The following is a 24,163-nucleotide window of genomic DNA, read 5'->3' as shown; positions in this document are numbered from 1 at the left end:
TTGAGAGGTGCCATCATCTGTCTTGCTGTGTTTATTATGTCTCTGGGATGTGCAGGGAAGGAATTACTGTACAGGAAATAGTATAGCATCATGGTTTAGAACCTGGGCTCTACTGTACTCATCAGGTTTTAGTTCCTATATTTGTTAAACGAGGATCATACTAACGTTTACCTCACAGGATTGTTGGGTACTGTGTACACATGGCTTGATACGTAGCCTTGTCTGTGTTTATTATTATTATGAATAATAAGGAAACTGACCTCAAGGAGATAGTCATACTTGACTCAGAAACAACAGGCCTAGAGTGAATTAGGTGAAACTCAATACTCACATGGAAGCTGCTGCTCTGCCCTATGCTGCTGGTTCTAACCAGCAGATTCCAGAGCAAGAGATGAATACTATACCCATGCAAAGTTACCTGGGGCGGGGGGGGGGGGGGCGGTCAGTTGTAGGGCTTGAACTTGGTACTAGGGTGTTGCCTTGAGCCCTTTTTGCTCAAGGCTAGTGCTTTATCACTTTAAGCCAGCCAATCTCATAGTGACGCCAGGAACTTCTCCAAAGGAAGGAAGAGTAGTCTTCTATCCCAGGTCTAATGAGACCTGAATCCTCAGCTAACAACAGGAAAAAAGTTCCAGTCCTAGCCCAAAGATTCTCCACACATCAGGGTTGTTTAAAAGCTTAGTGACCATTTGCTAATCTTCTGGACATCTTATGCTATAGATTCATATGGTCCTCCAGGTACACGTCCAGCAAGCCACATGGGGCCTCCAGTAAGCAGCACCTACTTCTCAGATCCCCTTGTCCCCCTTCTCACAGACCTCAGGGATTTTACCTTGTGCTCTTTCCCCTTGGCATGCCTTTCCAGCAAGGTCATGTTCAAATATTAGCATTAGTAGATGTCAGTCACCTGGAAAATCTTCCTGAACTCTCCCCAGAACTCCCTGTCTACAGGGCAGAGTCTTTCTGACATCATCACTGTATCCATCCCACCAGGTTATTATTTAAGTGAATATTTATTTTCCCCATTTGAATTTCAGCCTTCCATGACTGGGCCTTATTTATTGAGACATCCAATCATGTGGTTTGTAGAGTGACAGCACTCATAAATATTTGTGAGGTAAGTGTTATTAACAGAAATCAGCACAACAGCTCTCTTTTTCTTCCTGGAAAATGTAGGCAGCAGCATCTATGAAATTTTCTACCCTTCTCTGTCTCTAGTTAGTGTGACCCAGATAACAAATGGGTCTTCCAGGAAAAAAAGGTTTTCCTTTGGAATTACTAAAAGAAGACTGATTTTCTGGAAACCAATAAAATGGCACCATGAATCTAAGAGAAACAGGAAACCAGACATAAGAAACAGGAACAAGGTAAATCTTACAGAGGTTGAGTAAGGTCCTAGATTTTTGCTAGAGATAAGAGCCACACTCAGGTTTGGTCTCTCTATATGTTCTAAGAATGCAGTGAAAACTCTGCTTTCAATTGTTTTAGTCAGTTGTAGGGCTTGAACTCTGAGTCTATGTGCTATCCTTGAGCTCTTCAGCTCAAGGCTAGTACCCTACCACTTTGAGCCACAGTGTGGCTGAATTTCTAGTGGTTAATTAGAGATAACCATCTCATGGACTTTGGTGCCCAGTCTGGCTTTGAACTAAGATCTTAAGCTCTCACCCTCCCGAGTAGCTAGGACTATACGTGTGAGCCACCAGCACTGCTTTTCTCTCTTGACTCACTGAAATACTTTGGTAGAACAATTAAGAACTTAAGCTTAAACCCCCAAGTCTTGAATAAACTTAAATTTTATGGCCTGCAATCGGGTATGAATATCACTAGGGAGACTGTGACGTAACATCTTGAGGTAAAGCTGCTATCTCACCCGCAGACCTACTTCAAATTGTTCAGCACTTCACCTCCTGGACATGACTTGCTGTTGTCCTGTGTACAGAATGCTACCAACATAGCACCTAGATTCTCCAAGAGCTTCTGTTTGCTAGGCTGACATGCAGGTATTTGAACTCAATTGGAAGTCTTGGATTGGCAAAATTATGCAGGTGAGGCAAAGTTGAAGCAAAGAGATGTTAAATATTTGCCACGATTATCCAGCCAGTAAGAATCCAGGTATCTGGAGACATCAACTTTATAGCAGTAGCTCTGTTTCTAGTATAATGTGACAGCTGCTTATTGAGTGCCTATACTGTACCTATGTTGTGGGGTACTTTATGTCCCTAGAAAAGTATGTAGGTCTATGCTCTGGTATCTGTAGATGCAACCTTATTTGGAAATAGGGTCTGTGCAGATGTAAATGGATTTCAATGGGCTCTAACTCCAGGGCCTAATAGCTTGATAAGAAGCCCATGTGGAGACCCAGACACACCAGGAAGGAGGTCATGTCATGGGTGGCAGTGGCTGGAGTGATGTGTCTAGAAGCTGAGAAGCACCAAGTTTGTCCAGTAGCCACAAGAAGCAGGGGGAGGGACACAGAGCAGCTTCTTCCTAGTGCTTCCAAATGGAACCAGTCTTGCTCAAGCATAGATTTCAGACAGCCAATCTCCAGAACTGTGGTTAGAATACATTTCTGTTTACACCACCAACTATATGAGGCAATCCTTCATGGCAGTCCAAGGACAATAATAAAGAAATATGATGGGGACACACAGGAAGCAGGTTCCTGAACGATGGCTTCCCAGGCAGAGTTAGATAGGAATAAATGGGGTCAACAGATGTGGAGGGAGGGGGTACCCAGGCTGTTATTATACCACAATAATAATTGTGGTAATGCTGGATAGAATCAAAGGCTTCTTATATCTGCAGGGCAGCCTTTTTATCTCTGCAGTTCTCAGAGACGGAAAGATGAATCTGGCAGTCCTTTTTCTTTTTAAAGCCATGAGGAGAGGGTAATTACTCAGAACTCTATTTCCTTCATGGTTTTTCCAAATGGATTTTGTGGTAATTTTTTTCTTCTGGGCATTTGGCAGTGCTGAGAGGGATATAAAGAAAAAAGAAATCCAGTAATATTAGTATGCAATCACTGGGGATGAGGAAGCGATGAAAGGCTGAAGAGAAATATTCTTAATTAAAGCACAAGGAGCTGCAAGTTACCTGGGCCTCCAAAATGCTGTGGCGCTCGCAGTCTAGTTCCTGGGGCCTCTCCTTAGTTCTTCGTACAGAGACTTGATGTTGCTGGATGAATTCCTCCAGCCTTAAAACCTAACACGGAAGGCAAGAGCACTAGGCAGTGAAGCTCAGTCATACGTTCTGGATATGGGCAGCAACCCCAGAATCAATGCTCCTGGGTCAATCTGCTCTAGAGAGTCCTCTCAGACAGAGCTTATGTGCTTCTATAAAAGCTAGCATTGATTAGCTAGGTTCTGGTGTTCTTTTTTTGTTGTGGGCTTGGGCTCTGTCCTGAGCTCTTCAGCTCAAGGCTACCACCCTACCCCCGAAGCCACAGTCTCACTTCCCATTTTCTAGTGATTAATTGGTCTTTTGTGCCCAGGCTGGCTCTGAACCATGATCCTCAGATCTCAGCCTCCTGAGTAGCTAGGATTATAGGTGTGAGCCACCACTCCCAACTCATTCCTAAAAAGAAATCCCAAAAGAGCAGGGCTGGGAGTTTGGCCTAGTAGTAGAGTGCTTGCCTAATATGAAGGAAGACCCGGGTTGGTTTCCTCTGTACTATATACACAGAAAAAGCTGGAGGTGGTTCTGTGGCTCAAGTGGTAGAGTTCTAGCCTTGAGGAAGCCCAAGGACAGTGCTCAGACCATGAGTTCAAGCCCCAGGACTGGCATAACTACCTAGACATAACTACATAGACATAAAAATCTATGATGGGCTATATACTCTATAGATATAATGTTGTTTTTTTTTTTTTGCCAGTCCTGGGCTTGAGCTCAGGGGATGAGCACTGTCCTTGGACTTTCTCAAGGCTAGAACTCTACCACTTGAGCCGCAGCACCAGTTCCAGCTTTTTTTCTATGTATGTGGTACCGAGGAATTGAACCCAGGTCTTCGTGCATGCAAGGCAAGCACTCTACCACTAGGCCAAACTCCCGGCCCCTAATGTTTTATTACATATATTACTATGTATCTATGACATACGAACCCTCAGCTTTACTTTAATTATGTTTTAAAATCTATGTGCCAGTGATTGTATACAGAGATTCCCTTCCTGAATAAGCATTGTCAAACATGACATTTGAAATATGATGTAAAACCAAGAGAGGGTGTGGGGGAGGGTAATGGGGACCAAGACATGTGAAAGGTTATCAATGTATGTGAATTAATGCACCTTCTATCTGGCAAATGTCATGTAACCCTTTTATTAATTACAATAAAAAATATTAAAAAAAGAAATATGATGTAAAAATCAATGTTAATAAATTCTTTAATAAAAAAGAAATGTGCTTATTACCTGACTCGTGTAGTTCTCATATCACCTCTATTATAACAATAAAGTAAATCAATTAAAAAAAAGGCAGAGCCCAAAGTAGGTACTGTACCTACCTATACAAGCTTATACCTGTAATTCTAGCTACTCAGGAAGCTGAGATCTAAGGATTGTGGTTCAAAGCTGGCTTGGGCAGGAACATCCACCATATTCTTATCTCCAGTTGATCAGCAAAAAGCAGGAAATGGAGTTGTGGTACATTAGCCTTGAGTAAAACAGCTCAGGGACAGTGCTCAGGTCTTGAGGTCAAGCCTTAGGATTGGTGCGCATCGCGCCCCCCCCCCCCGCCCCTCCCCGCCCCCCGCACCACACACACAAGGAGCCTAACAGATTTATTGTATGCTGTACTTATATTAAGTTATTTGTGTCTATCTATATATCTGGTGACTTTTAAGAAAATGTTATTCCAGCTTAAAAATCTACTTAATTTCTTTTTTCCTCTCAAACCTCCTCCTCCTCCTCCTCCTACTGCTCTTTCTTTCTCTTTTTATTTTATAAAAACATTAATCATGTCTCAAGGCATGGGAATATTAGACTTTTCAATCTCTTCTGGCAAAAGATTTGTTAAAAAACGTATCAGCTTTAAGAATTGCACAGATAAATTTAGAGAAGAATGGCTGGGGGGAACTATTAAATTTTAAAGGTTTAATTATGGTTACTACTAACCAGCTAATTGTGACATACAGATTAAACAGACTGTTTTCCCTCCAGATTTTGAGGAAAATGAGGCCAATAATCATAAAGAAAATTGAGACATTGTGAGAATTTGTCTAGAAAATAAGAGGGAAGGAATAGAATGAGAGCAAGACAGTGAGATAATAAAACATGGTCCCTGTCTTTAAAACTGTCATTTTGTGTGGGAGACATAGTTTTATAACCATAGCAACACTCAATAGAGGAACATATAAATTTGCATCACGCCATTAATAGCATAACTAGTTCATGAAAGCCATGGATCTAAGCACTTTATAGTATTTTCATCTTCACAACATCCACCATAGGGTAGGAATTTGCATAGAATTTGCACCAATAAATGCACATTTGAGGAGTCCAAGAAGCTTGAGGGTACTGAAGGGTAAGTCAGAGTCTAGAAGTCAGCCAGGGATGAAGGTGGGATTGGGTGCCCTAGATGATGAGATCATCATCAAGTGTAATGATAAGGAGCAGATAGGATGGGTGTAAACAGTGAAGCTCTATTTGAAGGAAAGGGTGGGAGTTGATTGAAGAAGTTGAGGGAGGGGCCAGAGTTTTAGGAAGCAACCGTGGGGAGTTACATAGAACCTAACTAGATTTTAGGGAGTAAAGACCTGAGAATTGGGTTTTAGAACATGCACTTTGGAACTTGCTAGCACAGTCAAGAAGATCTATGACAATGTTTCTGAAAGAATTTAGGCAACATCACAGAGAAACAGCAAGAACTTCAGAAAGTCATCTTGCTCTACAGATGGAGTATTAAGGAAAGAAAAAGTTCAAGTTCAAACTCTCTTTGTACTGCATCTTGCCAAAGTTTATGAACTACTCAAGAGTCTTGTACAGTCATGTGTGTGCATGCAGGTGTGTGTGTGTGTGTGTGTGTGTGTGTGTGTGTGTGTGTGTGTGTGTGTGTGTGAAAGAGAGAGGGGGGAAGGAGAGAGAAAGAGAAAGTGTGTGTGTGTGTGTGTGTGTGTGTGTGTGTGTGTGTGTGTGTGTAGTTTGTTCTGTCTTTTTTTTTTTTGCCAGTTCTGGGTTTAAGCTCAGGGCCTGAGCTTTAGCCTTGGACTTTCTCAAAGCTCTACCACTTGAGCCACAGCACCACTTCCTGCTTTTTTTCTATGTATGTGGTACCGAGGAATCGAACCTGGGTCTTTGTGCATGCTAGGCAAGCACTCCACCACTAGGCCAAACTCCCGGCCTCTGTTTTGTCTTATTTTAAGAAGCAGTCTTGCTATGTTTTCAGGCTGGTCTCAACTGTGAGCTCAAGTGATCATCTCACCTAAGCCTCCTGAGTAGCTGGTGCTACAGATGCCCACTCCTGTCCATGACTTATCATTGCTTATGTAAACATAGATAAGCAGCTAAAGTGATAGTCCAGTCCCAGAGCATCTCTATAGACTTGAGCCATAGGACACACAGGACAGGACATGAGTAGATATGATGAGGGCAGAAGCCGGAAAGGACAGTGGTTAAGGATGGTGATCCTGGAGAACAGGATGAGCTGAGTGGTAGATGACAGGACCATTCGTGTGGTAGGAGAAATTGAAGATAAACAGCCAAGTGGGGTGCTTGGTCCAAAGTCAACCTCTTGGTCATGGCTTATGATGGGTAGTCATTCAGGTCCTGAAGGGACACCGTCCACCAGGGGTAGCATGGGCTTGTTTGTTCTTAGAGCCACATTGCCTGTGCTTAATTTCTTATCACACTTACGAGCTTTATGACTTTGGGGAAGTCACTTACCTTACCTTCTCATTTCCAAACTTAACATAATTATAGCATCTACCATGTCAAGTGGCTATGAGGATTAAAAGAGTTAATGTAAGTAAACTGCTTAGGCAGTATCTTGACTATGACAGTGTTCCACAAGGTGTTAGCTGTGCTTTTCCCAAAATTCCCAGAACTGGTGATAGAACCCCAGGACCTTGCATGCTAGGTTAAGTTCTCTACCACTGAGCTACATCTGGAGCCAGCTATTGATATTTTTAAGGAAGGGCTCAAAGGAGCATTCAAGGAAATAAGATTGCTGTGATGTGACCCACGGGTCTCATATCTGCAGATTGTTTGGTGTGGTCTCATACACATACATGAAACCATTCTGCACTATGCAGAAGAGTATAGGTACAACACGAATACTGGCAGCATGGTAGAAGAGAGGAGACAGTGAAGAAGGGTGAGAGGAAGTAAGGGAAGAGAAGCAAAGGAAGAATGGAGTGAGAGAGGGAGGAGAAAAATGTGCTTTTTTATTGTGCAATCCCACCTTGGTCCATATTAGGATTGAAAAAGCATGTAAAGATTTTTCAAGACTCACCAGTAGAACTGATAGGTCAAGACACAGGCATGGCATTCTAACTCTTTTATTTTGTTTAATGATTTTTGGAAATAGAGTTGGAGAAAGATATAACTTACCACCTACGTACCAACTGCTTAGCTGAAGAAGCAGCGTATCACCAATAGAGTGTCAGTGTTTAATTCTTTGCCCTGATCCATCATCCTGTCTTCCCTTCTAGAATGAATCACAGATCCAGTTTTTCCCCTATCATTCTCATGCAGGTCTTTGGATTGATCTCCATGTATATCTCTAAACCTTCACTACTGTTTTTCACATGACCTCTGTATTCTTAAAAGTTCCCCAGGGTATTAAAGGCTATGTATTCAATCTTCAGCACAGGAGAAAACAAGAGGACAAGGAAGAAGAGGAGGAGGACAGAGAAGTCCCAGAAGTTATCATACAAAGCCTGGGCAGAGAGCCAGTTTCATAAACAGACAGATCTCCTCTGGAAAGCTTGAGAGAGAGCCTAGAAAGAAAGGAAATATTATACCTTTTGGTCTAATCAAGCTCAGAAATGGCTCTTAGGATGTGTTTGTTTGTTTGTTTTTAGCTTCTTCTACTACTCCTATACTTTTAAGGTCTTGTAAAAATGTTTTGATTTATTTTAAAATAAAAATTTAAAAACAGACCTTGGGCTATATTTTATTTTTTAAAAAAGTTATAAAACACGAAGTTTTAATTAATTAGTTAATTCATTCATTCATTTTTATCATGGAAGGGGCTCAGACAGGCAAAGGTGCCCAAGGCCCACGGAAGAGATAATGCAGACAGAGTAGAGAGACTGGAGATTTACTGCCTTGATATCATTTAGCCACAGAACCAACACCACCAGCCTTCTGCTGCTTTCTTTTATGTGAGGCATTAAAGTGCTCTTTGTTTAAGCCTCTATAAATCAAGCTTTCTGTTACTTGCAGTGGAAATTTATGTCTCATGACATAGCCATCCTGTCTGGCCAAGTGCCCTTGGCTTTGTTCAGAAGATATAGAAAGATGCAGATGCCAGAAACTCCCAGGGACCATAACCACTATTCCCATGCATTATATTTTTTCAGGGTTTACCTCAAGGAGAGAATTCTGAAGCTTCACGTTGAGGGATGCCTTCTCCTCTTCCAGCTGCCTTATTTCCCTTTCTGATTTCATCTTTACTTCCTCCAACTGTGCTTCTACTTCCTAAATGATGATAAGAAGGATTAGCTATATAAGGAAGGCAGGTAAACAGGACATTTATATATTTACACCCTGTCTTATTCCCAAAGGGGATCAAAGAAACTTAAAAGAGGAGTAAAACAGTTAGAAACAACAATACAAAATGTAAAACAAGATCATTAGAAAACAAGTATTTAATACATGCTCCAAAAGCTAATTTATAGAGGCTAGAATGGAGTAGATATTTGACGATGTCTGATATATGAAGATAGACTAGAATAGGGTAAATCCTTGCCGCCAAATTTTCTAGCATCTAATAGGAAAATGGAATGTGCAATATTCTCATTGTCCCATAGGTTAATAAGCTAACTACATTCTTAGATGCAAGGAGATATTAAAAGCAGAACAAAATTTCTCTAGCGCAGTAGGATCCAAACAGCAGCCAGAATGATGGCGCTCACAGTCAGCTTTCTCCATAGTCTCTCCCATAGCCTATGTGCCTCAGTACCCAGGAGATCCAGTGGAGAAACATTGGAGACCACATGAGTAACACAACCACCTGTAAGCAATGTCAGCCTGAGCACACTTCTCAACTGTGCTACTTTCATGCTTCCCACTGTTCCAGATACACAGTGAGGGATCAACAAATGATGTCTACTGTTCCTTTTAGGGATGTCTTGCCCCTCTTAGCTGAACTTTCGGTAAACATTCATTTAACAAATAGTTATTGGACCCTAACATGTATCTGCCCTCTTATCAGAGCTGAGAATTAAAGCAAGATGAAACTCCTATGTGTCAGAAATTTATGTGAAAAAAAGAGCTATCAAAGTCACTAAGTACCATGTGAGAAATGCTACATAAGATGGAAACATAATAAACTAGGGAAGGGCACTACATATGTAGCATCATTTTCCCAGAGGGTGTTCCACAGAAAATGACTTTTGAGTATAACATGCCTGCATTAAATAAGATGGCTTTGAATTTTACAGGACCTGCAGAAGATTTTCCATTGTCTAAGGACAGAAGAGGCCATTGTGTCTGGACTGGAGTGAAGGAGGGGAAATGGTAGGAAAAGAGCTTCGAGGGATATTTGGCAAGGCCTTTCACACCTTGATAAACAACACAGTAAGACACACTTCATGGGGAGTACACACCTTCATCTTACGAGGAAGATGAAGGCACATGCCTGAATTCTATTTTCATTACACCATTTCACCATTCTATCTTGGGGGCCCATCATGGGAAGAGATGAGATGGAAGGACCAGTAGCAGCATACAGTGAACAGCAGTCACAATGCAGTGTTGTCTTGTGGCACAAATATCAAAATGTAGGGTTGAGGTACCAGGAACCAGAGCCCAGGGGAGGAGAGAGCGATATTGAAACAGGTATCAATAAACTCAGCAAGAACTAGATGGGGCTATATGGGTGTGGGCAGGAAAATGTTTGTCACTGGGGGAAAGCAAGGCACAAAAGGAAAGAACGTGGAATGAGTGAGGAATGAAAAGGGTGGTGGGCAGAGCTGGATAGTGGAGAGGAGTAGAATGGATGGGGCAGAACTGGCAAAGAGAAGTCTGTTTCTGCAGATACTTCTGAACAATGTAAAAGAGTTGGAACCCTACTGTGAGAATGACAGGCACTATGGAGAAGCTGGAAACCAAGGTCGAGCTGTCCAAAGACAGCTGGAATGGATGACCTGAAATGGGAGGACTGAGGCAAAGAGGTCAGTGCATGGTCTATGGAGATATGGTGGTGGAGTTGAGCAGAAGTACTTAGCACACTGAGATGTGGGGGTTATTCCAAGCTGCTTGTTGGCTGACTGAATACCAGGGTGAGACAGAAGATGTAGTTTTTGGCTTCTCAGTTTCTTGTCTAAAAAGCTATCCTGCTACTGCCTGGATGGTACTTTTACATGTTCTGTGGGGTCCAGTCAGCTCCGCCAGTGGCCCTGGAGTGGTCCTTAGCTAATGCCTTGGACTAGCCAGTTAAAAGAGTAGACGAGAACAATTTGATAAGAAGGTTGGGCTTCTATGATCTGATCATTAGCCTTTGTAGTCTCTCTTTGGGAAATCTTATTAAAGTTATTAAGAACACATAGGAGTTATTTTTTGGTACTAACAATGTTAAGATAACATTTGCTGTAATTAGAAGTCATCAGTAAAAAAGCTGATAGAAGCTTCATTAATTAGTTCACAAGCACAAGAGCTTTGACTGAACGTAAGTTTGGTGTATCGCGTTTATTGGCAACACACTCTCATATAACAGCATGGTGAAAATTCCCTGCTATGATGATTTTTGATGATGATTTTTGGCTTGAACTGCACCTAGCACAACTTCCTACAGTATGTGCAGTCTATCACAGCTTCAGCTGTTGCCTTGATAAAGGGAACCTAGAGAACAAAAATTCCCCCACAAGTGGAAATTGCTAATTTTAGCAGTAACTTTGGCATTACTAAGCTTCACTTTAGGTGCAAAATAACATGAGTTGCTGTGGAAAGAGCAAACGATTCTGAGTCACCCGGAGAACACAGGGTATTAGCTCAGCTCCAAGTGGCTTTGAGGATCTCCACAGGAAGCAGTAACACACTCCCATTTGGAGTCAAGGTCAAGAGTATGAAGGAAATAAACCTATTTCATATACATAACTTGCTGTGCCCCATGAACACAGATTATAGGCTTACCTCCTAAAACGCCATTCCACCTCATATTAACTAAGACCTATCATCTCCTCCAAGAGTCCCTGAGCTCCCTTTGTGAGAACTGTGTCCATTTAGAGAACCAGCTCAGATGTGCACACACAAGAGTACAGTAAATAACCGGACAAGGAAAGAAGACATGAAAGAGGAAAGGAAGGAAATGGATGAAAGGGAAAGCACCATCTTGGTGAACATGGGCCTGACTCACCTTCTGTAGCTTCTTTCCCTCTGCTTCCATAGATGAGCGCACAGACTTGATTTCCACAGTGTGCTTCTTTACCAAGTCCTCCAGACGCCTCACTAGCTGGTCTTTGAGGTGTTTCTTCTCCTCTTCGGTTTGATGTTTGATCTTAAGAAGGTCTTCTTCGTATTGCTGCTTCATATATTCTGTTTCAACATTTGCTACTTTCTATGGGAAGAAAACAGTCACAGGTTCTCTTTAAATATACTGAATTTTACAGAATATATCAAAGGGTTTAGTGTGTGTGTGTGTGTGTGTGTGTGTGTGTGTGTATCTGGAAAGTGCACGGTGGCCTAAAACAGAGAGGAAAAAGCTAGACGCAGCAAGCTCTCTAAGGCCGGGGTGGTCAAGGGACGCCTTGACCCCCTTGTGGAGGTTCCTATCGGGAGAGATGTGGAATCCCCTCCCTGGGACCATCACATCCTTGGCGGGAGGGCTGTGGATTCCCTCCCCGGGACTGAGGTGATACTGAGTCTTGCCAGAAATGAAAAACTTTTGCTCCCTGATAGCAGTTTTTGCAGGTAGGATGGCCTTGGCCAGCCGGCTGCCAGAGAAAGGAAGTCTCCGTGAGGAGGCGCCCCCTGAGAGTTCTCAGGACCCCAAGGTGTCTTCCTCACTCTGACTGCTGCCAGGCATGCCATCAAAATTTGGGGGTACTTAAAGGTCTCTGATTCTGTCTTGTTTTGTGAGGTAAATTGGTACCAATCCTAAACATGGATCCTTGTGATTTTGGGGTGTGTATGTCTTTGTTATTTATTTGAACGTTTCTGGGTCTCAGGCCTGGTATGGCCGCTCCCACATGGCTGCAGTTGTAACAGGCCCTGGAAAATTCCAGCTAAGTTGCCTTGTAAAAAGTTTTATTTTGAACCTGGTTCTCACCTGCAAGAGTAAAATTGGCAAAGCTCTCTTGACACAAACTTCTGGAAAATGTACGGCCAATATTAATTTTGCGCGCTTTAAGATCTTTGAGTATGAATGTGTGTGAGCGGGTGTGAGTGAACATGTTCAAGGTTAAACTGTCAGCATGCTGTATAAAACAACGGATTAATTTATACTTGAAACACAAAGGCAATTGGATGAATCTAAGTTTAAACTTCAAGAAAAGTATTAGGTTTGAATGTTTCTAATGTCTCAAAGAATTACTGCATTGTTTTAAAGAGGAACTGGTAAAAAGGTTTTCTAAAGATCCTGAAATCTGCATTTTTAAAAACTGGTATTGTCATGCATAGAGCTGTTTACGTTGTAAACATTGTATCCTGTTTAGCCCAGAGACATTAGGGAATTTGGAATTTATTTCCTTAAGTTAAAGTTTGGAGATAAGTAATAGAGAGTTAAATGTGAATTTGTTTATCAATGTCAGAAATTTTGCCTGTCTTTTAAAACTGTTTAGGTAATCAGATGCCAAGAGAAAGGACAGGAAAACTTAGGATAGTCCTGTGTGACCATCTTTGGGGGTGAGAGGTGAACTGGCTAAGGTGCAGCTCTGGGTTCCCATGGTGGAAAAGGCTCTAAGGGAGGGTCCACACTGTTGAAAGAAAACAAGCTGCCATGAGGCTGTTCACTAAACCTGGTCAGATGGACTGAGTGGATCATCTTCATCCTTTTTCCTTGAAGACTGACACTGAAAATCTGATGGTAAAATGTGATTAGTATTTTAAAGGAATGTTTAAAAGTTTATCTCCGTATGATTTGGTTTCATGCTTCTGGATTGCAATTGGATATGTTTTAGAAAAAGAAGGAAACTAAGTCCAGACTTAGACTTTTGGTGCACTGATGATATTTATAGTTCTTGCATTAAGGAAAAACTTGAGTTTAAACTGTGTTGGAGCTCTAGGCAGTAATCTTAACTGCAGGAAAAAAAAAATGCCTCTTCTAAAAGGAGGCCTGGCAGCAAAGGGCGTGCCTTGAGCTCTAGGAGGCCTGGAGGCAAAGGAAGTTCCTTGAGCCCTTAAAGGTTTTTCAAATGCAAATAAAGACTAAAGTATTAAGTGTTTAAGCAAATATCAGTAAAAGTTTTAAAGAACATTAGAAATGGGTTTCTGAACAAAATTTGAAAGTGAAGTTGTCCTAAATGTTTGTTTCAAGAAAGAGAAAAAAGGAAAAATGATTGCTTAATTGCTATTTAGCTTGCTCTTGTAAGTCTCCTTATAGCAATTTCCAGCTGGCCCATGGAGAAGGACAGCAATCCTTATTCAGCTGTAACTTTGGCCATAACCAAGTTCCAGGTAAGATCACGCTTAGAGACTATTTCTGAGTTGACCACCTTGTTGCTTCTAATTGGAGAAAAGTGTCCTTTGTAGGACTCATTGATCTGAAAACTGCAGTTCTGAGCCAGCCCAGGCAAAGCAGTGTTCCTGTGAGACTGGTGTTTAATCTGGCAGCAGAGTTGCTTTGGAGCTCAGAGTGGCAGAGTGCTAGCCTTGTGTTGGAGAGCTGAGGGACAGAGCTCAGGCCCTGAGTCCAGAAACCAACCAAGTGAAATGCCAGTGGGACATTTATCCCTGTGTGGAGAGACACTACTGGGACAAAAGCAACGAAGCATCCAGATGCAGAAAGCCTCTGCTTGCATGGCAGAGATGATGTCAGATCCTAGAGTCACTCATGCTTTAATCTGAGCCGGGAGGTCATAGAATAGTTTGTAAGCATGCCTTACTAATGCCCGTGCCTTTCATAACAGGGCAGGAACTTGTCAATCATCTGTGACAGTGGGTAAAGTCCTAACTGAGCGAATTTTTGATTTGACACCATCCACAAATTCAGGAAAGTTTGTGGATCTGAGGCTTGTGTCCCTATTGATCTCTTGAAGCATAGTTAGAGTCGCAGGGATTGAGTTCCCCAGACAATCAAGAAAATGCCTTTGCAAATGGGCGCTAAGTAAACTACACTGTCATAGCCAAAGAAAGTTTGTGCAGTTGTTAAATGTTTTATATGATCTCCAGTTTAGAGTAAAATATTGCTCCTGAAGTGTAATCCTGGCAACCCCTTGATAAAATAGTCTAAGCTTTTTAGGGTCCCTAGCTAAGGATAGAGACAACGCCCCTGAGTCAGCTTGAAGAAGTTACAGAAGCTGAATCTCCGCCCATCAACCCCTTTTAGATGAAGGGACCAGAGTCATTTTTGGAAAGTGAGACAGGATAAATTAGAGGCATTGGAAAGAGTAGAAATTGCACTTGTGAAAAATGATTACAGGTTCAAGTCTTCTATGCCTGCCTAGAAAATTCTAGCCTCATTTAAAGGAAATCTGGTTACTAAAAGTTGTCACCCTGGTATTCCTTTGGAAAAATTAATGGGGTGCCAGCCTGAAAAAAAAACGAGTGTGCTCAGGTAAAGCAACCAGGAAAGCATTGGGAAAAATCACCTTAGGTTGAACTTGCAGGCGACCCAGCAGGTGTGACATTCCATTGGAGCTGCTGAGCTGTCCTGCCTGATTCCACCACCACCCCGAAGCTGCTTCCTGAGAGGACTGGAACTAAACCCTTGGTGATGGGACATTCTATCTGTGCTAACTAGGTCATGGGAGAAAAAATGAAGTGAGGCTGCACCTAGCCTTTTGCAGCCATCTTGGTGCCTCTGGATGGGTGAAGGGAATTTTCCATCCAGTGTTGAACAGCCTAGAGGTGAGAGGTGTAAATGTAAATGAGGGCTATAATCAAATGAAAAATAGAGAAAGGCTAGTAAAGGTTTTGGGAGAGGAGTTGAGAAAAGAAAAAATGGTTTCTTATGGATAAGAAAGGATCTGAAAAGAATTGTCTTAAATGACTGTTCTACAAAAAAGGGAGAAAGACAAGTCCTAGAGTTCTTGCATATAGTAGATGGTATGAGCATCATCTTAAGAATGGAGATTACAAGTAGAATTGATAGGCATGTAATTGAGTTAGCCATGATGCAAGCTGGGTCAGGATTGGTACACTGATGTGGAACTATTCTTTGTGCCCACCTGAGGGATTGTTAAGCACGCTTCCTAGTTGTGAGAGCTTTTTCTTGGGTGCAGAACTGGGAGGGCACGTTATATGCCCCTCCAAACTAAAGAATGCTGTGTGTCCGAGTCTGATAACAATTGTTGGCCCCCCAAGCCATGTGTTATTTTTTTTTTTTTTTTTGCCAGTCCTGGGCTTGAGCTCAGGGCCTGAGCCCTGTCCTTGGACTTTCTCAAGGCCAGCACTCTACCACTTGAGCCTCAGCACCATTTCCGGCTTTTGTCTATGTATGTGGTACCAAGGAATCGAACCCGGGTCTTCATGCATGCTAGGCAAGCACTTTAACCACTAGGCCAAACTCCCGGCCCCCATGTGTTATCTTAACTGGAGTTGTTAGCCATGATTCAATCCAGTCGTTATAGGCCTTACAAGGTGATCTGGGGACATGTTCCTCGTCTGGTTTCCAGTACCCTGGCACTCAAGTGAACCTATGCTGTGATTCTCAGCACTCCAACCACTGTGAAGGTAGCAGGAACGAGCTACTGGGTTCATGACTCCTAAGTGAAGACAGCGTGAGAGGATCCTGGACTTTCAGACTCCCAGAGAACTCCCTGAGGTCCCTAGCTGAAGTTGTCCTCCAGAACAGAAGAGGACTAGATATATTGTTCCTAGAGGTTTGAGTGTCGCCCTGGGAGGAGAATGTTACTGTTGATTGGCCCATGTGTGATTAATGAAATGATGTCCTTAGTAAAAAAAAGGATCAGAGTTATAAAAGTAATAATCCTATTCACCCAGTATAACCCCTTTTGTACTAAGGTAAACTAGTCAAGGATTTGACTAGGCTAAAAGAAAAGCGGGCAGTGTTAAGGGGAGGAGGGACTGGCGCCATCCGGAATACCTAAGAGTTCCCCCGCCCCATTGTGGAAAGTCAGCAATGGTACAGCCCAGCCACCTTTGCCCTTCCAGGGAGGGGCAACCTTGACCTTCTCCCCACCCCCCATGAGGAGGGTTATCTGCTTGGGTGGAGGTGGGCCTGCTTTGTGTGGAGACCTTCCCAATTTGCGCGCCAACTCCAACTAAGGTGATAGGTAAATTCAAACACTGGGCTGTAACCCTATTGGCTACCTGTGTGTGGCCGGAGCTGGCTATGGTCCCTCTGTGTATGTGACTATCCCATTGGCCACCTGTATGGCCAGGTTTGACCCCATGGGTTTTGCCCTTAAAAACCCAGCATGAGCGCTGCTCCGGGTCACAGCGTCAGCTCCCGAGTCTGCACTGTGTCCCTGGCCGGTCAGTTCACCATCTACTTCCCCAATACATTCACCTTTTTATATGAGACTGTCTCTGTGTGGTGGACTCTGGTGGGACATGGAATCCCCACCTGGAGGATGTAGAATCCCCTCCTCTTGACCCCATAACATACACTAGTATTGGGATTTGAGCTCAGGGCCTGGGCACTGTCCCTTCTGTTAAGGCTAGTGTTCTACCAGTAGAGACACAGCTCCACTTCTGGCTTTTTGGGGGGGGGGATATAAGTGTCTCACAGAAAAAAAGTCTCCCAGACATTCCTTCCTGGTCTGTCTGTGCGTCTCAGACCTCATCGTCCTGAGTAGTTAGGATTCCAAGTGTGAGCCACTAGCACCTAATGATTTAATGCATTTTATAAGACAAAATATATTTGATATTTGTAAGAGACTTGAGAAAGGTCTCTTTTGTCACAGGATCTGATATGCTAGACCCCAGATTATTATTTTCTGAAGGATTCATATTTTGACTCAGAATATGTAGCAGGATCCTAAGCAATTTTCAATTTTCCAAAAGTCAACATAAAAAAATGTGAGAATTCTGCTACATTCTCAGTTACCCAGTTTCAAATGTCACAGGCTGAGAGGTGAAGGACTGAGCTTCACCATGGCCCACAGGTCCAGGCAGGTCATAAGTGCAGACTGCCTGACTCCAGTAGGACAATATATCTAGGCCTGGCTGTAAACATTCCATTGTGGACCTAGCTTGTAGGGCCCTGAGGCAGAGCTGTAAGGCCAGGAAGGGGTTAAAGAGGTTGGGAAATAGAACTGGATCCTGTGAAGGTCAACTGTCTGGGCAGGACAGATGTAGAGCTGTTTGAACATTAGAAAGGCCTAAACTAGGAGCCGGGAGTTTGGCCTAATGGTAGAGTGTTTGCCTAGCATGCATGAATACCTGGGTTCAATTCCTCAGTAACACATACATAGAAAAAAACTGGAAGTGGTGCTGAGGCTCAAGTGGTAGAGCTCTGGCCTTGAGAAAGTTCAAGGACAGTGTTCAGGCCCTGAGCTCAAGCCCAGGACTAGGAAAACAAAAAAGAAAGGCCTAAAACCGTGGATAAGAAAGTATCCTACCTGCCTCCTCAGTAGATGATTGGATCAAGATGTGGTACTTATATACAATAGAATTCTATGCTGCCATCAGAAAGAATATCACCCCATTTGTAAGGAAATGGAAAGTCTTGGAGAAAAATCATATTAAGTGAAGTAAGCCAGACCCAAAGGAACATAGGCTTCATGGTTTCCCTCATCTGTAATAATTAGTACACATCTAGGACTCCCTGAGCAGAGGATTACAATAGCTCAAAACCTAGATATGTAAGGTCATCTAGGATGAGACTAAATGAAAGGAACTCTAGGATATGGAAACAAGAACTTTATCTTGTATGATTGTTGTTTTTAATGTACTATGTTATTTGTCTTTTTTTTTTTGCCCTTATGGTTAATCTCACGTGGTTACTGTATCTGACTTTGTTACCTGGTATATTGCATATATGTTATTTGTTTATTTGAAATAGGAAAGGGAAGGGAGAAAACAAGATGATAGGGGTGGAGTAAGGGGAGGGAAACATGGACAAAACATGAGAAGGGGTATCAATGTGTGAGATGTACCTGACAAATGTAACTGTAACCCCTCTATACATTATACCAACAGCAACAACAAAAATATCCTACCTGCGTCCACATTCATCCCCCTTATACTGTACTCAAGTAACCTCTATCTCCTTACTCAGACCCCCTAAAAAGTCCCACTCTGGCCTCATCTCCTTACACAGACTTCCATACCTCACGGGAAAGTCTGTGTAATAAACAGACCTCACTAGCAATAACAGTCCTAGCCTGTTGAGATCCCTATTCCTTCCTCTCTCTTCCACTTTCTTAACAGGAGGAAGCTGGTAGAACTTCCTTTCTTAATCCAGCTTTTCTTGGACCACGTGAGATCTGATAATTCTGAGTGGATTCTCTATGGTTGGAGAATGGACTCTACATGCAGGAAAAGTCACCTATACTTCAGCATTCCCAGGAATGGCTAGAAATTACCTGTGTAGCTGAGCTTTCTTTGATGTATGCACACTCCTTAGGAAAGCCTTGGTCTTGCTGAGGATGAAAATTTGGGGCTTCTTCTGCCAGGACTTCATTCTCTGAAACAAGTTTGGTCTTCATGTCATCTGCAAGCATAAGTTCCAATGAAGTTCTCGGCTTTGATGCTGAGCATAGTCAAATCCCCATTTTCCTAGTCAGCCATTCAACCCCTGCTCTAAGTCTACTGCCCCTGAGCACAGTGACACGGGATCTCACCTCTGCTCAAACAGCATCTGACCACTCACATAATTGCTATGCTCTCTTTTCCTAAGCTAGTAATTGACAATTGAAAAATTGTACATTAAATGAACAAAATGGAGTATATTTCCTAACACACACACACACATACACATACAATTATTTATTCAGGGCTGATTTAAGCATGAGGAAAAATAAATACAACTAGAACCTAATATATTTTTCTTTCCTTGATGCCATTTTTGATGGTAGTGGTGTTGGACCTCAGGGTTTTGTCCTTGACAAACAGGGCTCTCTACATTTGAGCCACACTCTTAGGCTTTTGTCCCATTGTTGACCACTGCTCGTTATACTTCTGGTTCCTATTAGGATTTTTCTTCTTCCTCACACGTCCAGCCCGGAATTCTTTTTCATTCCCAGACACATTATTCCCTCCTCAGTCTGTGAGACCAAAATCTGTCACAGGCTGACACAACTTCTCTAAGATTAAAAAAGGTATTTTTTGCAAGTTGATCACACGACAGGTATTCAAGGGACTGGAGGAAAAGGCATTTAGATTCAGATATTCTTAGATATAACAGCTTATTGCCAACCATTTTTTTTTTGCCAGTCCTGGGGCTTGAACTCAGGGCCTGAGTACTGTCCTTGGGCTTCTTCCTCAAGGCTAGCACTTTGCCATTGGAGCCACAGCACCACTTCTGTTTTTTTTTTTTTTTTTCCTATGAATGTGGTACCAAGGAATTGAACCCGGGTCTTGGTGCATGCTAGTCAAACACTCTACTACAAGGCCAAACTCCTGGCCCCTATTGTCAACCAATTTTTTAACTTCTAGCCCCATAATTTTTTTTCAGCTTCACTTCTTTATCATGTCACAACAATACATATTTCACAAAATTAGTGGGAAGGTCCAATCATGTGACTGTGTTGACATTCAGATGTCCAGTCCATATCAGCTCACATGTGCCCTGCATGGAATGGACTCTTCCAAATAGTAGGCCAGATCTAATATCCTTATGTCTGCCCCCTTATCTCTGAGCAGTCATGAAGGTACCAATAACACCAGGCCACCCTGGCAGCTAACCTGCCATGTTTAAGGAGTTGCTTCAGGGCATCACCTGGTTTCTGTGCCGTATGACACTCCTGTAGTATCAGCCTGTCTTTGGCAACAGCCAGCTTCTCCCCAAGTTTCTTTGCTGTGCTCTTCAACTCTGAGTTCTCTTGTCGAGCTTCTCTCAACTGCAGGTCCAGGTCCTAAATTAGACAGGAAGGATGTCAGTTCTCTGGTTGCAGTTCTGCAGAGAGATGTGCTGCATGCACTGAAATGTGGCCAATGCTGAAAGGTGGGTGAGCACTCAGCAGGAGCCTGTGTCTTTAGAACTACTGGCTCAGACTTCATTTAATTCCCTTCTCATCCTTTGAGGAACAACATTTTTTTTAGCCTTCCTCCAGAATGTGGTAAGTAAGATGGAGTATCTGGGACAGGAAAGAAAGTGTTAAGGGAGTATTGCAAGTATTAACGGTGGTGCAGCACTCTTAGAGGGTTCATATAACAGACTAATCTCTGACGCTACTTTCTGTGAGTACCAAGGTCCTAAGGATTTTAGGACAGGCAAATGACTGTGGAAGGAACACAGGAGCTAGAACTAGACTGACCTAAATGCAAAATCTTACTGTGTGACCACTGAGCTAGTCCTTAAACCTCTATTTTTCTTGTCTTCTTATCTGTAAACTACAAATCTCTAACCTCCTGTCCATGGCACATAGTAGGCCTTCAATAAATATTTGCTGAGTGTAATTATATAAAGTATATAAACAGTAAGGCTCACTTTGGTAGAGGTCCAGTGTTTAGACAGTGTTCAGCACATAGGTTGCTGAATGAATGCAGTCAAGTTGGATATAAACACAGTAACTGCCACCTTGGTAAAAGTCAAAGGTTCAGTGGTGTCTGGCACTTGGGAGGTATGAAGAGAAGTGACATTACCTGAATTCTTTCCTTCAGCTTCTGAGCATACTTCTTCAGGTCACTGATCTTTCGGCCCCGGTGCTCCAGGTCCCCTTCCAGCTTCCTAACCTGGGCCTGAAGGGCGGATTCTTGAACTTGGAAGTTCTTGCGAAGGTCAGTCTCCTTTTCTTGCCACTGCCACAGGGCCTCACTCACTGACTGCTGCATGGCCTGCCGGATGGCCTCATTCTCTCGCTCGTAGGTGGCCTGCAGCTCCTCAGCCTTGTGGGCGTAATCCTGGCTGAGTTGTTGGTTCTCAGCACGCAGTCGCTCTACCTCCAGCAGAACCTGCTGCATTTCTGGGCCCTGGCTAGGCTCAGCCGTGGCATCTGGAATCTCCTGGGAAGGTCTGCCCCACTGGGGACTCTCATGGCTCATGAGAAGCCGGAGCCTCTTCTCATAGTCTGCCTTGAGCTCCAGCATCTCCTTGGAGAGGGTCAGGACCCGCTCTGCATGTTCTGCCTCCACCCTCAGCTCTCTCTCTTTGGTCTCTAGCTTGCATGTGGCTGACTCTGCCTGTGCCTCTTGTGTCAGCCTCTTCTGCAGCTCCAGGGCGCTCTCCAGGGCTTCGATGCGCTGCAGAAGGGCCTCTTCGTTGTCACCAGTGTGGCCCTGTTCCTGCAGGAGCCTGGCTTTGGTCTCAGCCACCACAGCCTGGAGCTCCTCCTGGTGGGCTTCCCGCAGCGCCTCCATGGTGGCTTCAGCGTCATCCTGGCGAGTGTTCAGGGCATATATCACCTGCAGGAAAACCAGCAGAACCTAGTCAACACAAGCTGGTGGATGTATGGGAGAGGGGCTGCAACCAGACGGAGATGCCTTTCCACCCTGGACCCACACAGGCAGTGCCTACGAAGAAGAGGTGGGTGCCAGAATGCATTCCCAGGAGAAGCCAATGAGAGAGAGCAGGTAAGGAAGGCAGGAGATGGGAGAAGCAATGAGTAAACACCACACAAATATCGAGAAGGGATCTGTGGGCAAATTCTGAAGGGATCCTCCTCTGTATAGCAGAAATGCAGGAAAGTGCATTCAAACTAGACCCTGAAATGAAGTCATTCGTTGAAAGTGAACATTTTGGAATGCGAAACCCAATAAAACCTTGGGAATCAGCAACATTCTCAGTAGGCATAGGACAAACACTTGAGAAAACTCAATTGTCTCCCATGATAAAAAAAAAACACTGAGGGCCAGGAGTTTGGCCTAGTGGTAAAGTGCTTGCCTAGCATGTATGAAGACCCGGGTTCAATTCCTTGGTACCACATATATAGAAAAAAAGCCAGAAGTGGTGCTGAGGCTCAAGTGGTAGAGTTCTAGCCTTGAGAAAGTCCAAGGACAGTGCTCAGGCCCTGAGCTCAAGCCCAGGACTGGCAAAAAAAAAACAAAAAAACAAAAAAAACCACTGAGCAGATTGGAAATTGAAAAGAACTTTCTCCACTTAACAATTATATCTAGAAAATTACATCTACAAAAAATTAAATCTAGAAAAAAATCACAATTAGCATCATACTCAGTGGGATTGAATGCTTTCCTCAGGTCAGTGATATGGCCAAAGATATAAACCAGAGATAAATTAATATATATATAACACATTAGTTTATAATATATAATACATTTTATAGCCAGGTGCTGGTGCTCACACCTGTAATCCTAGCTACTCAGGAGGCTGAGATCTGAAGATCATAATTCAAAGCCAGCTTGGACACAAAAAGTCTGTGAGATTCTTTTTTTTTTTTTGCCAGTCCTATGGCTTGAACTCAGGGCCTGGGCACTGTCCTTGAACACTTTTTGCTCAAGGCTAGCACTCTGCCACTTGAGCCACACTGATACTTCTGGCTTTTTCTTTCTATATATGTGGTATCAAGGAATTGAACCCGGGTCTTCGTGCATGCTAGGCAAGCACTCTACCACTAAGCCAAAATCCTGCCCCTCATTGTGACATTTTCATTAGTCATGCCCACTGGAATGAGTTTGAGGATGAGTGGGTTGGGTCACATGGTGAATGGGTCCGGAGTGAGAAAAGGTCTAGGCAGTGGAAGTATGTTCAAGAGCTGGCTATTATCTTTTCAGTGCCAATAAGACATTGATAAAACAGTATCAGTTCTCTCTGTGTGGGTCTATATCACTTGTTAGGAAGTTAAGTGCCCAGTGGTGCATCATAAATACGTTATGCAACTCCTGTGACTCGTCAATAATTCATGCTTTCCTTCCACAGTGAGGAGATAGGGCAGGGAAGGAAACAGAACAGTTCTAGCCCGTGAGTTTAGATAGCACTGTCTGAGCAGTGGTTACCAATAGGATTTGGATTGATGTCTCAGTTTCAATCTTGGGGCAAACATAGGGATTAAAATTACAAAGGGTATATATTTCCTTCCCACAGTTTCTTTCACTATCTGAAAACTTACTTGGGACGGGTTCAAAAGACTTGGGAAGGTGAATTTTAAGATAGAAGGTAACCCTAAATTCTTGAATAGGAACACTCATTCACTAGAAGCACTTGCATCTAACTTTACATAAAGCAAAAATAAACTACTATAATGAGCCTCTGATCTCCTGGTGATTGTTGTAGCATCTTCTAGCTACCCTAAGGTATCAGAGGGCCCCAAGACCACTCCTAGCTTTGGCAGTTCAGTAGAGGCTTCACAGGACTCAGTACATAGTCATACTCGTGACTATAATTTATTACAATAAACAACACTGAAGCAAAATCAATTAAGGGCACAGGTTATGCAGTGACATCAGAAGGCAAGCAAGGAGCAGGCTTCAAAGAGTATCCTCTTGGCGGAGATTCACCTAGTAAGGAGGTGTGACAATACATGTGAAATTCTGTCTATCAAGAAAGCAGACTTTAGCTGGGGGCGGGGGAGGGGGACCAGTGGCTTATACCTGTAATCCTGCTACTCCTAGGATCAAGGTTCGGGAACAAAAGGACCCAAGAATCTTATCTCCATTTAACCTCTAGAAAACAGGAAGTGGTGGACTTGGCTCAAGGGTAGGTCTGTAGCCTTGAGATGAAGAGTTCAGGGTTATGCCCAGGCCCAGGGGTAGGGTGGTAGCCTTGAGCTGGAGATCTCAGGAACAGTGCCCAGGCCAGAATTCAAGCCCCCATGACCCTCCCCCCA

At 43.2% G+C, this 24,163-nt stretch overlaps 1 protein-coding gene across 1 annotated transcript in view; it reads right to left on the bottom strand.

Moving 5' to 3' along the window:
- Positions 1–24,163, bottom strand: part of Fam184b (family with sequence similarity 184 member B) — an 84,708-nt gene that overhangs the window by 23,639 nt on the left and 36,906 nt on the right. The window contains exons 5-10 of the mRNA XM_090343790.1: positions 21,027–21,785; positions 20,161–20,296; positions 18,806–18,933; positions 11,512–11,712; positions 8,523–8,633; positions 3,094–3,201 (exon numbers count right to left, since the gene is read on the bottom strand). Of these exons, the coding sequence (XP_090199916.1) occupies positions 3,094–3,201; positions 8,523–8,633; positions 11,512–11,712; positions 18,806–18,933; positions 20,161–20,296; positions 21,027–21,785 (1,443 nt within the window). The remainder of the gene's footprint in view (positions 1–3,093; positions 3,202–8,522; positions 8,634–11,511; positions 11,713–18,805; positions 18,934–20,160; positions 20,297–21,026; positions 21,786–24,163) is intronic.

This window comes from Megascapheus bottae, chromosome 13 (genome assembly GCF_031878675.1).
Source record: "Megascapheus bottae isolate mThoBot1 chromosome 13, mThoBot2.hap1, whole genome shotgun sequence".
In the NCBI taxonomy this organism is placed as follows: domain Eukaryota; kingdom Metazoa; phylum Chordata; class Mammalia; order Rodentia; family Geomyidae; genus Megascapheus; species Megascapheus bottae.
The sequence above is the reverse complement of the archived record's forward strand: the minus strand, read 5'-3'. Positions and strand labels throughout refer to the sequence as shown.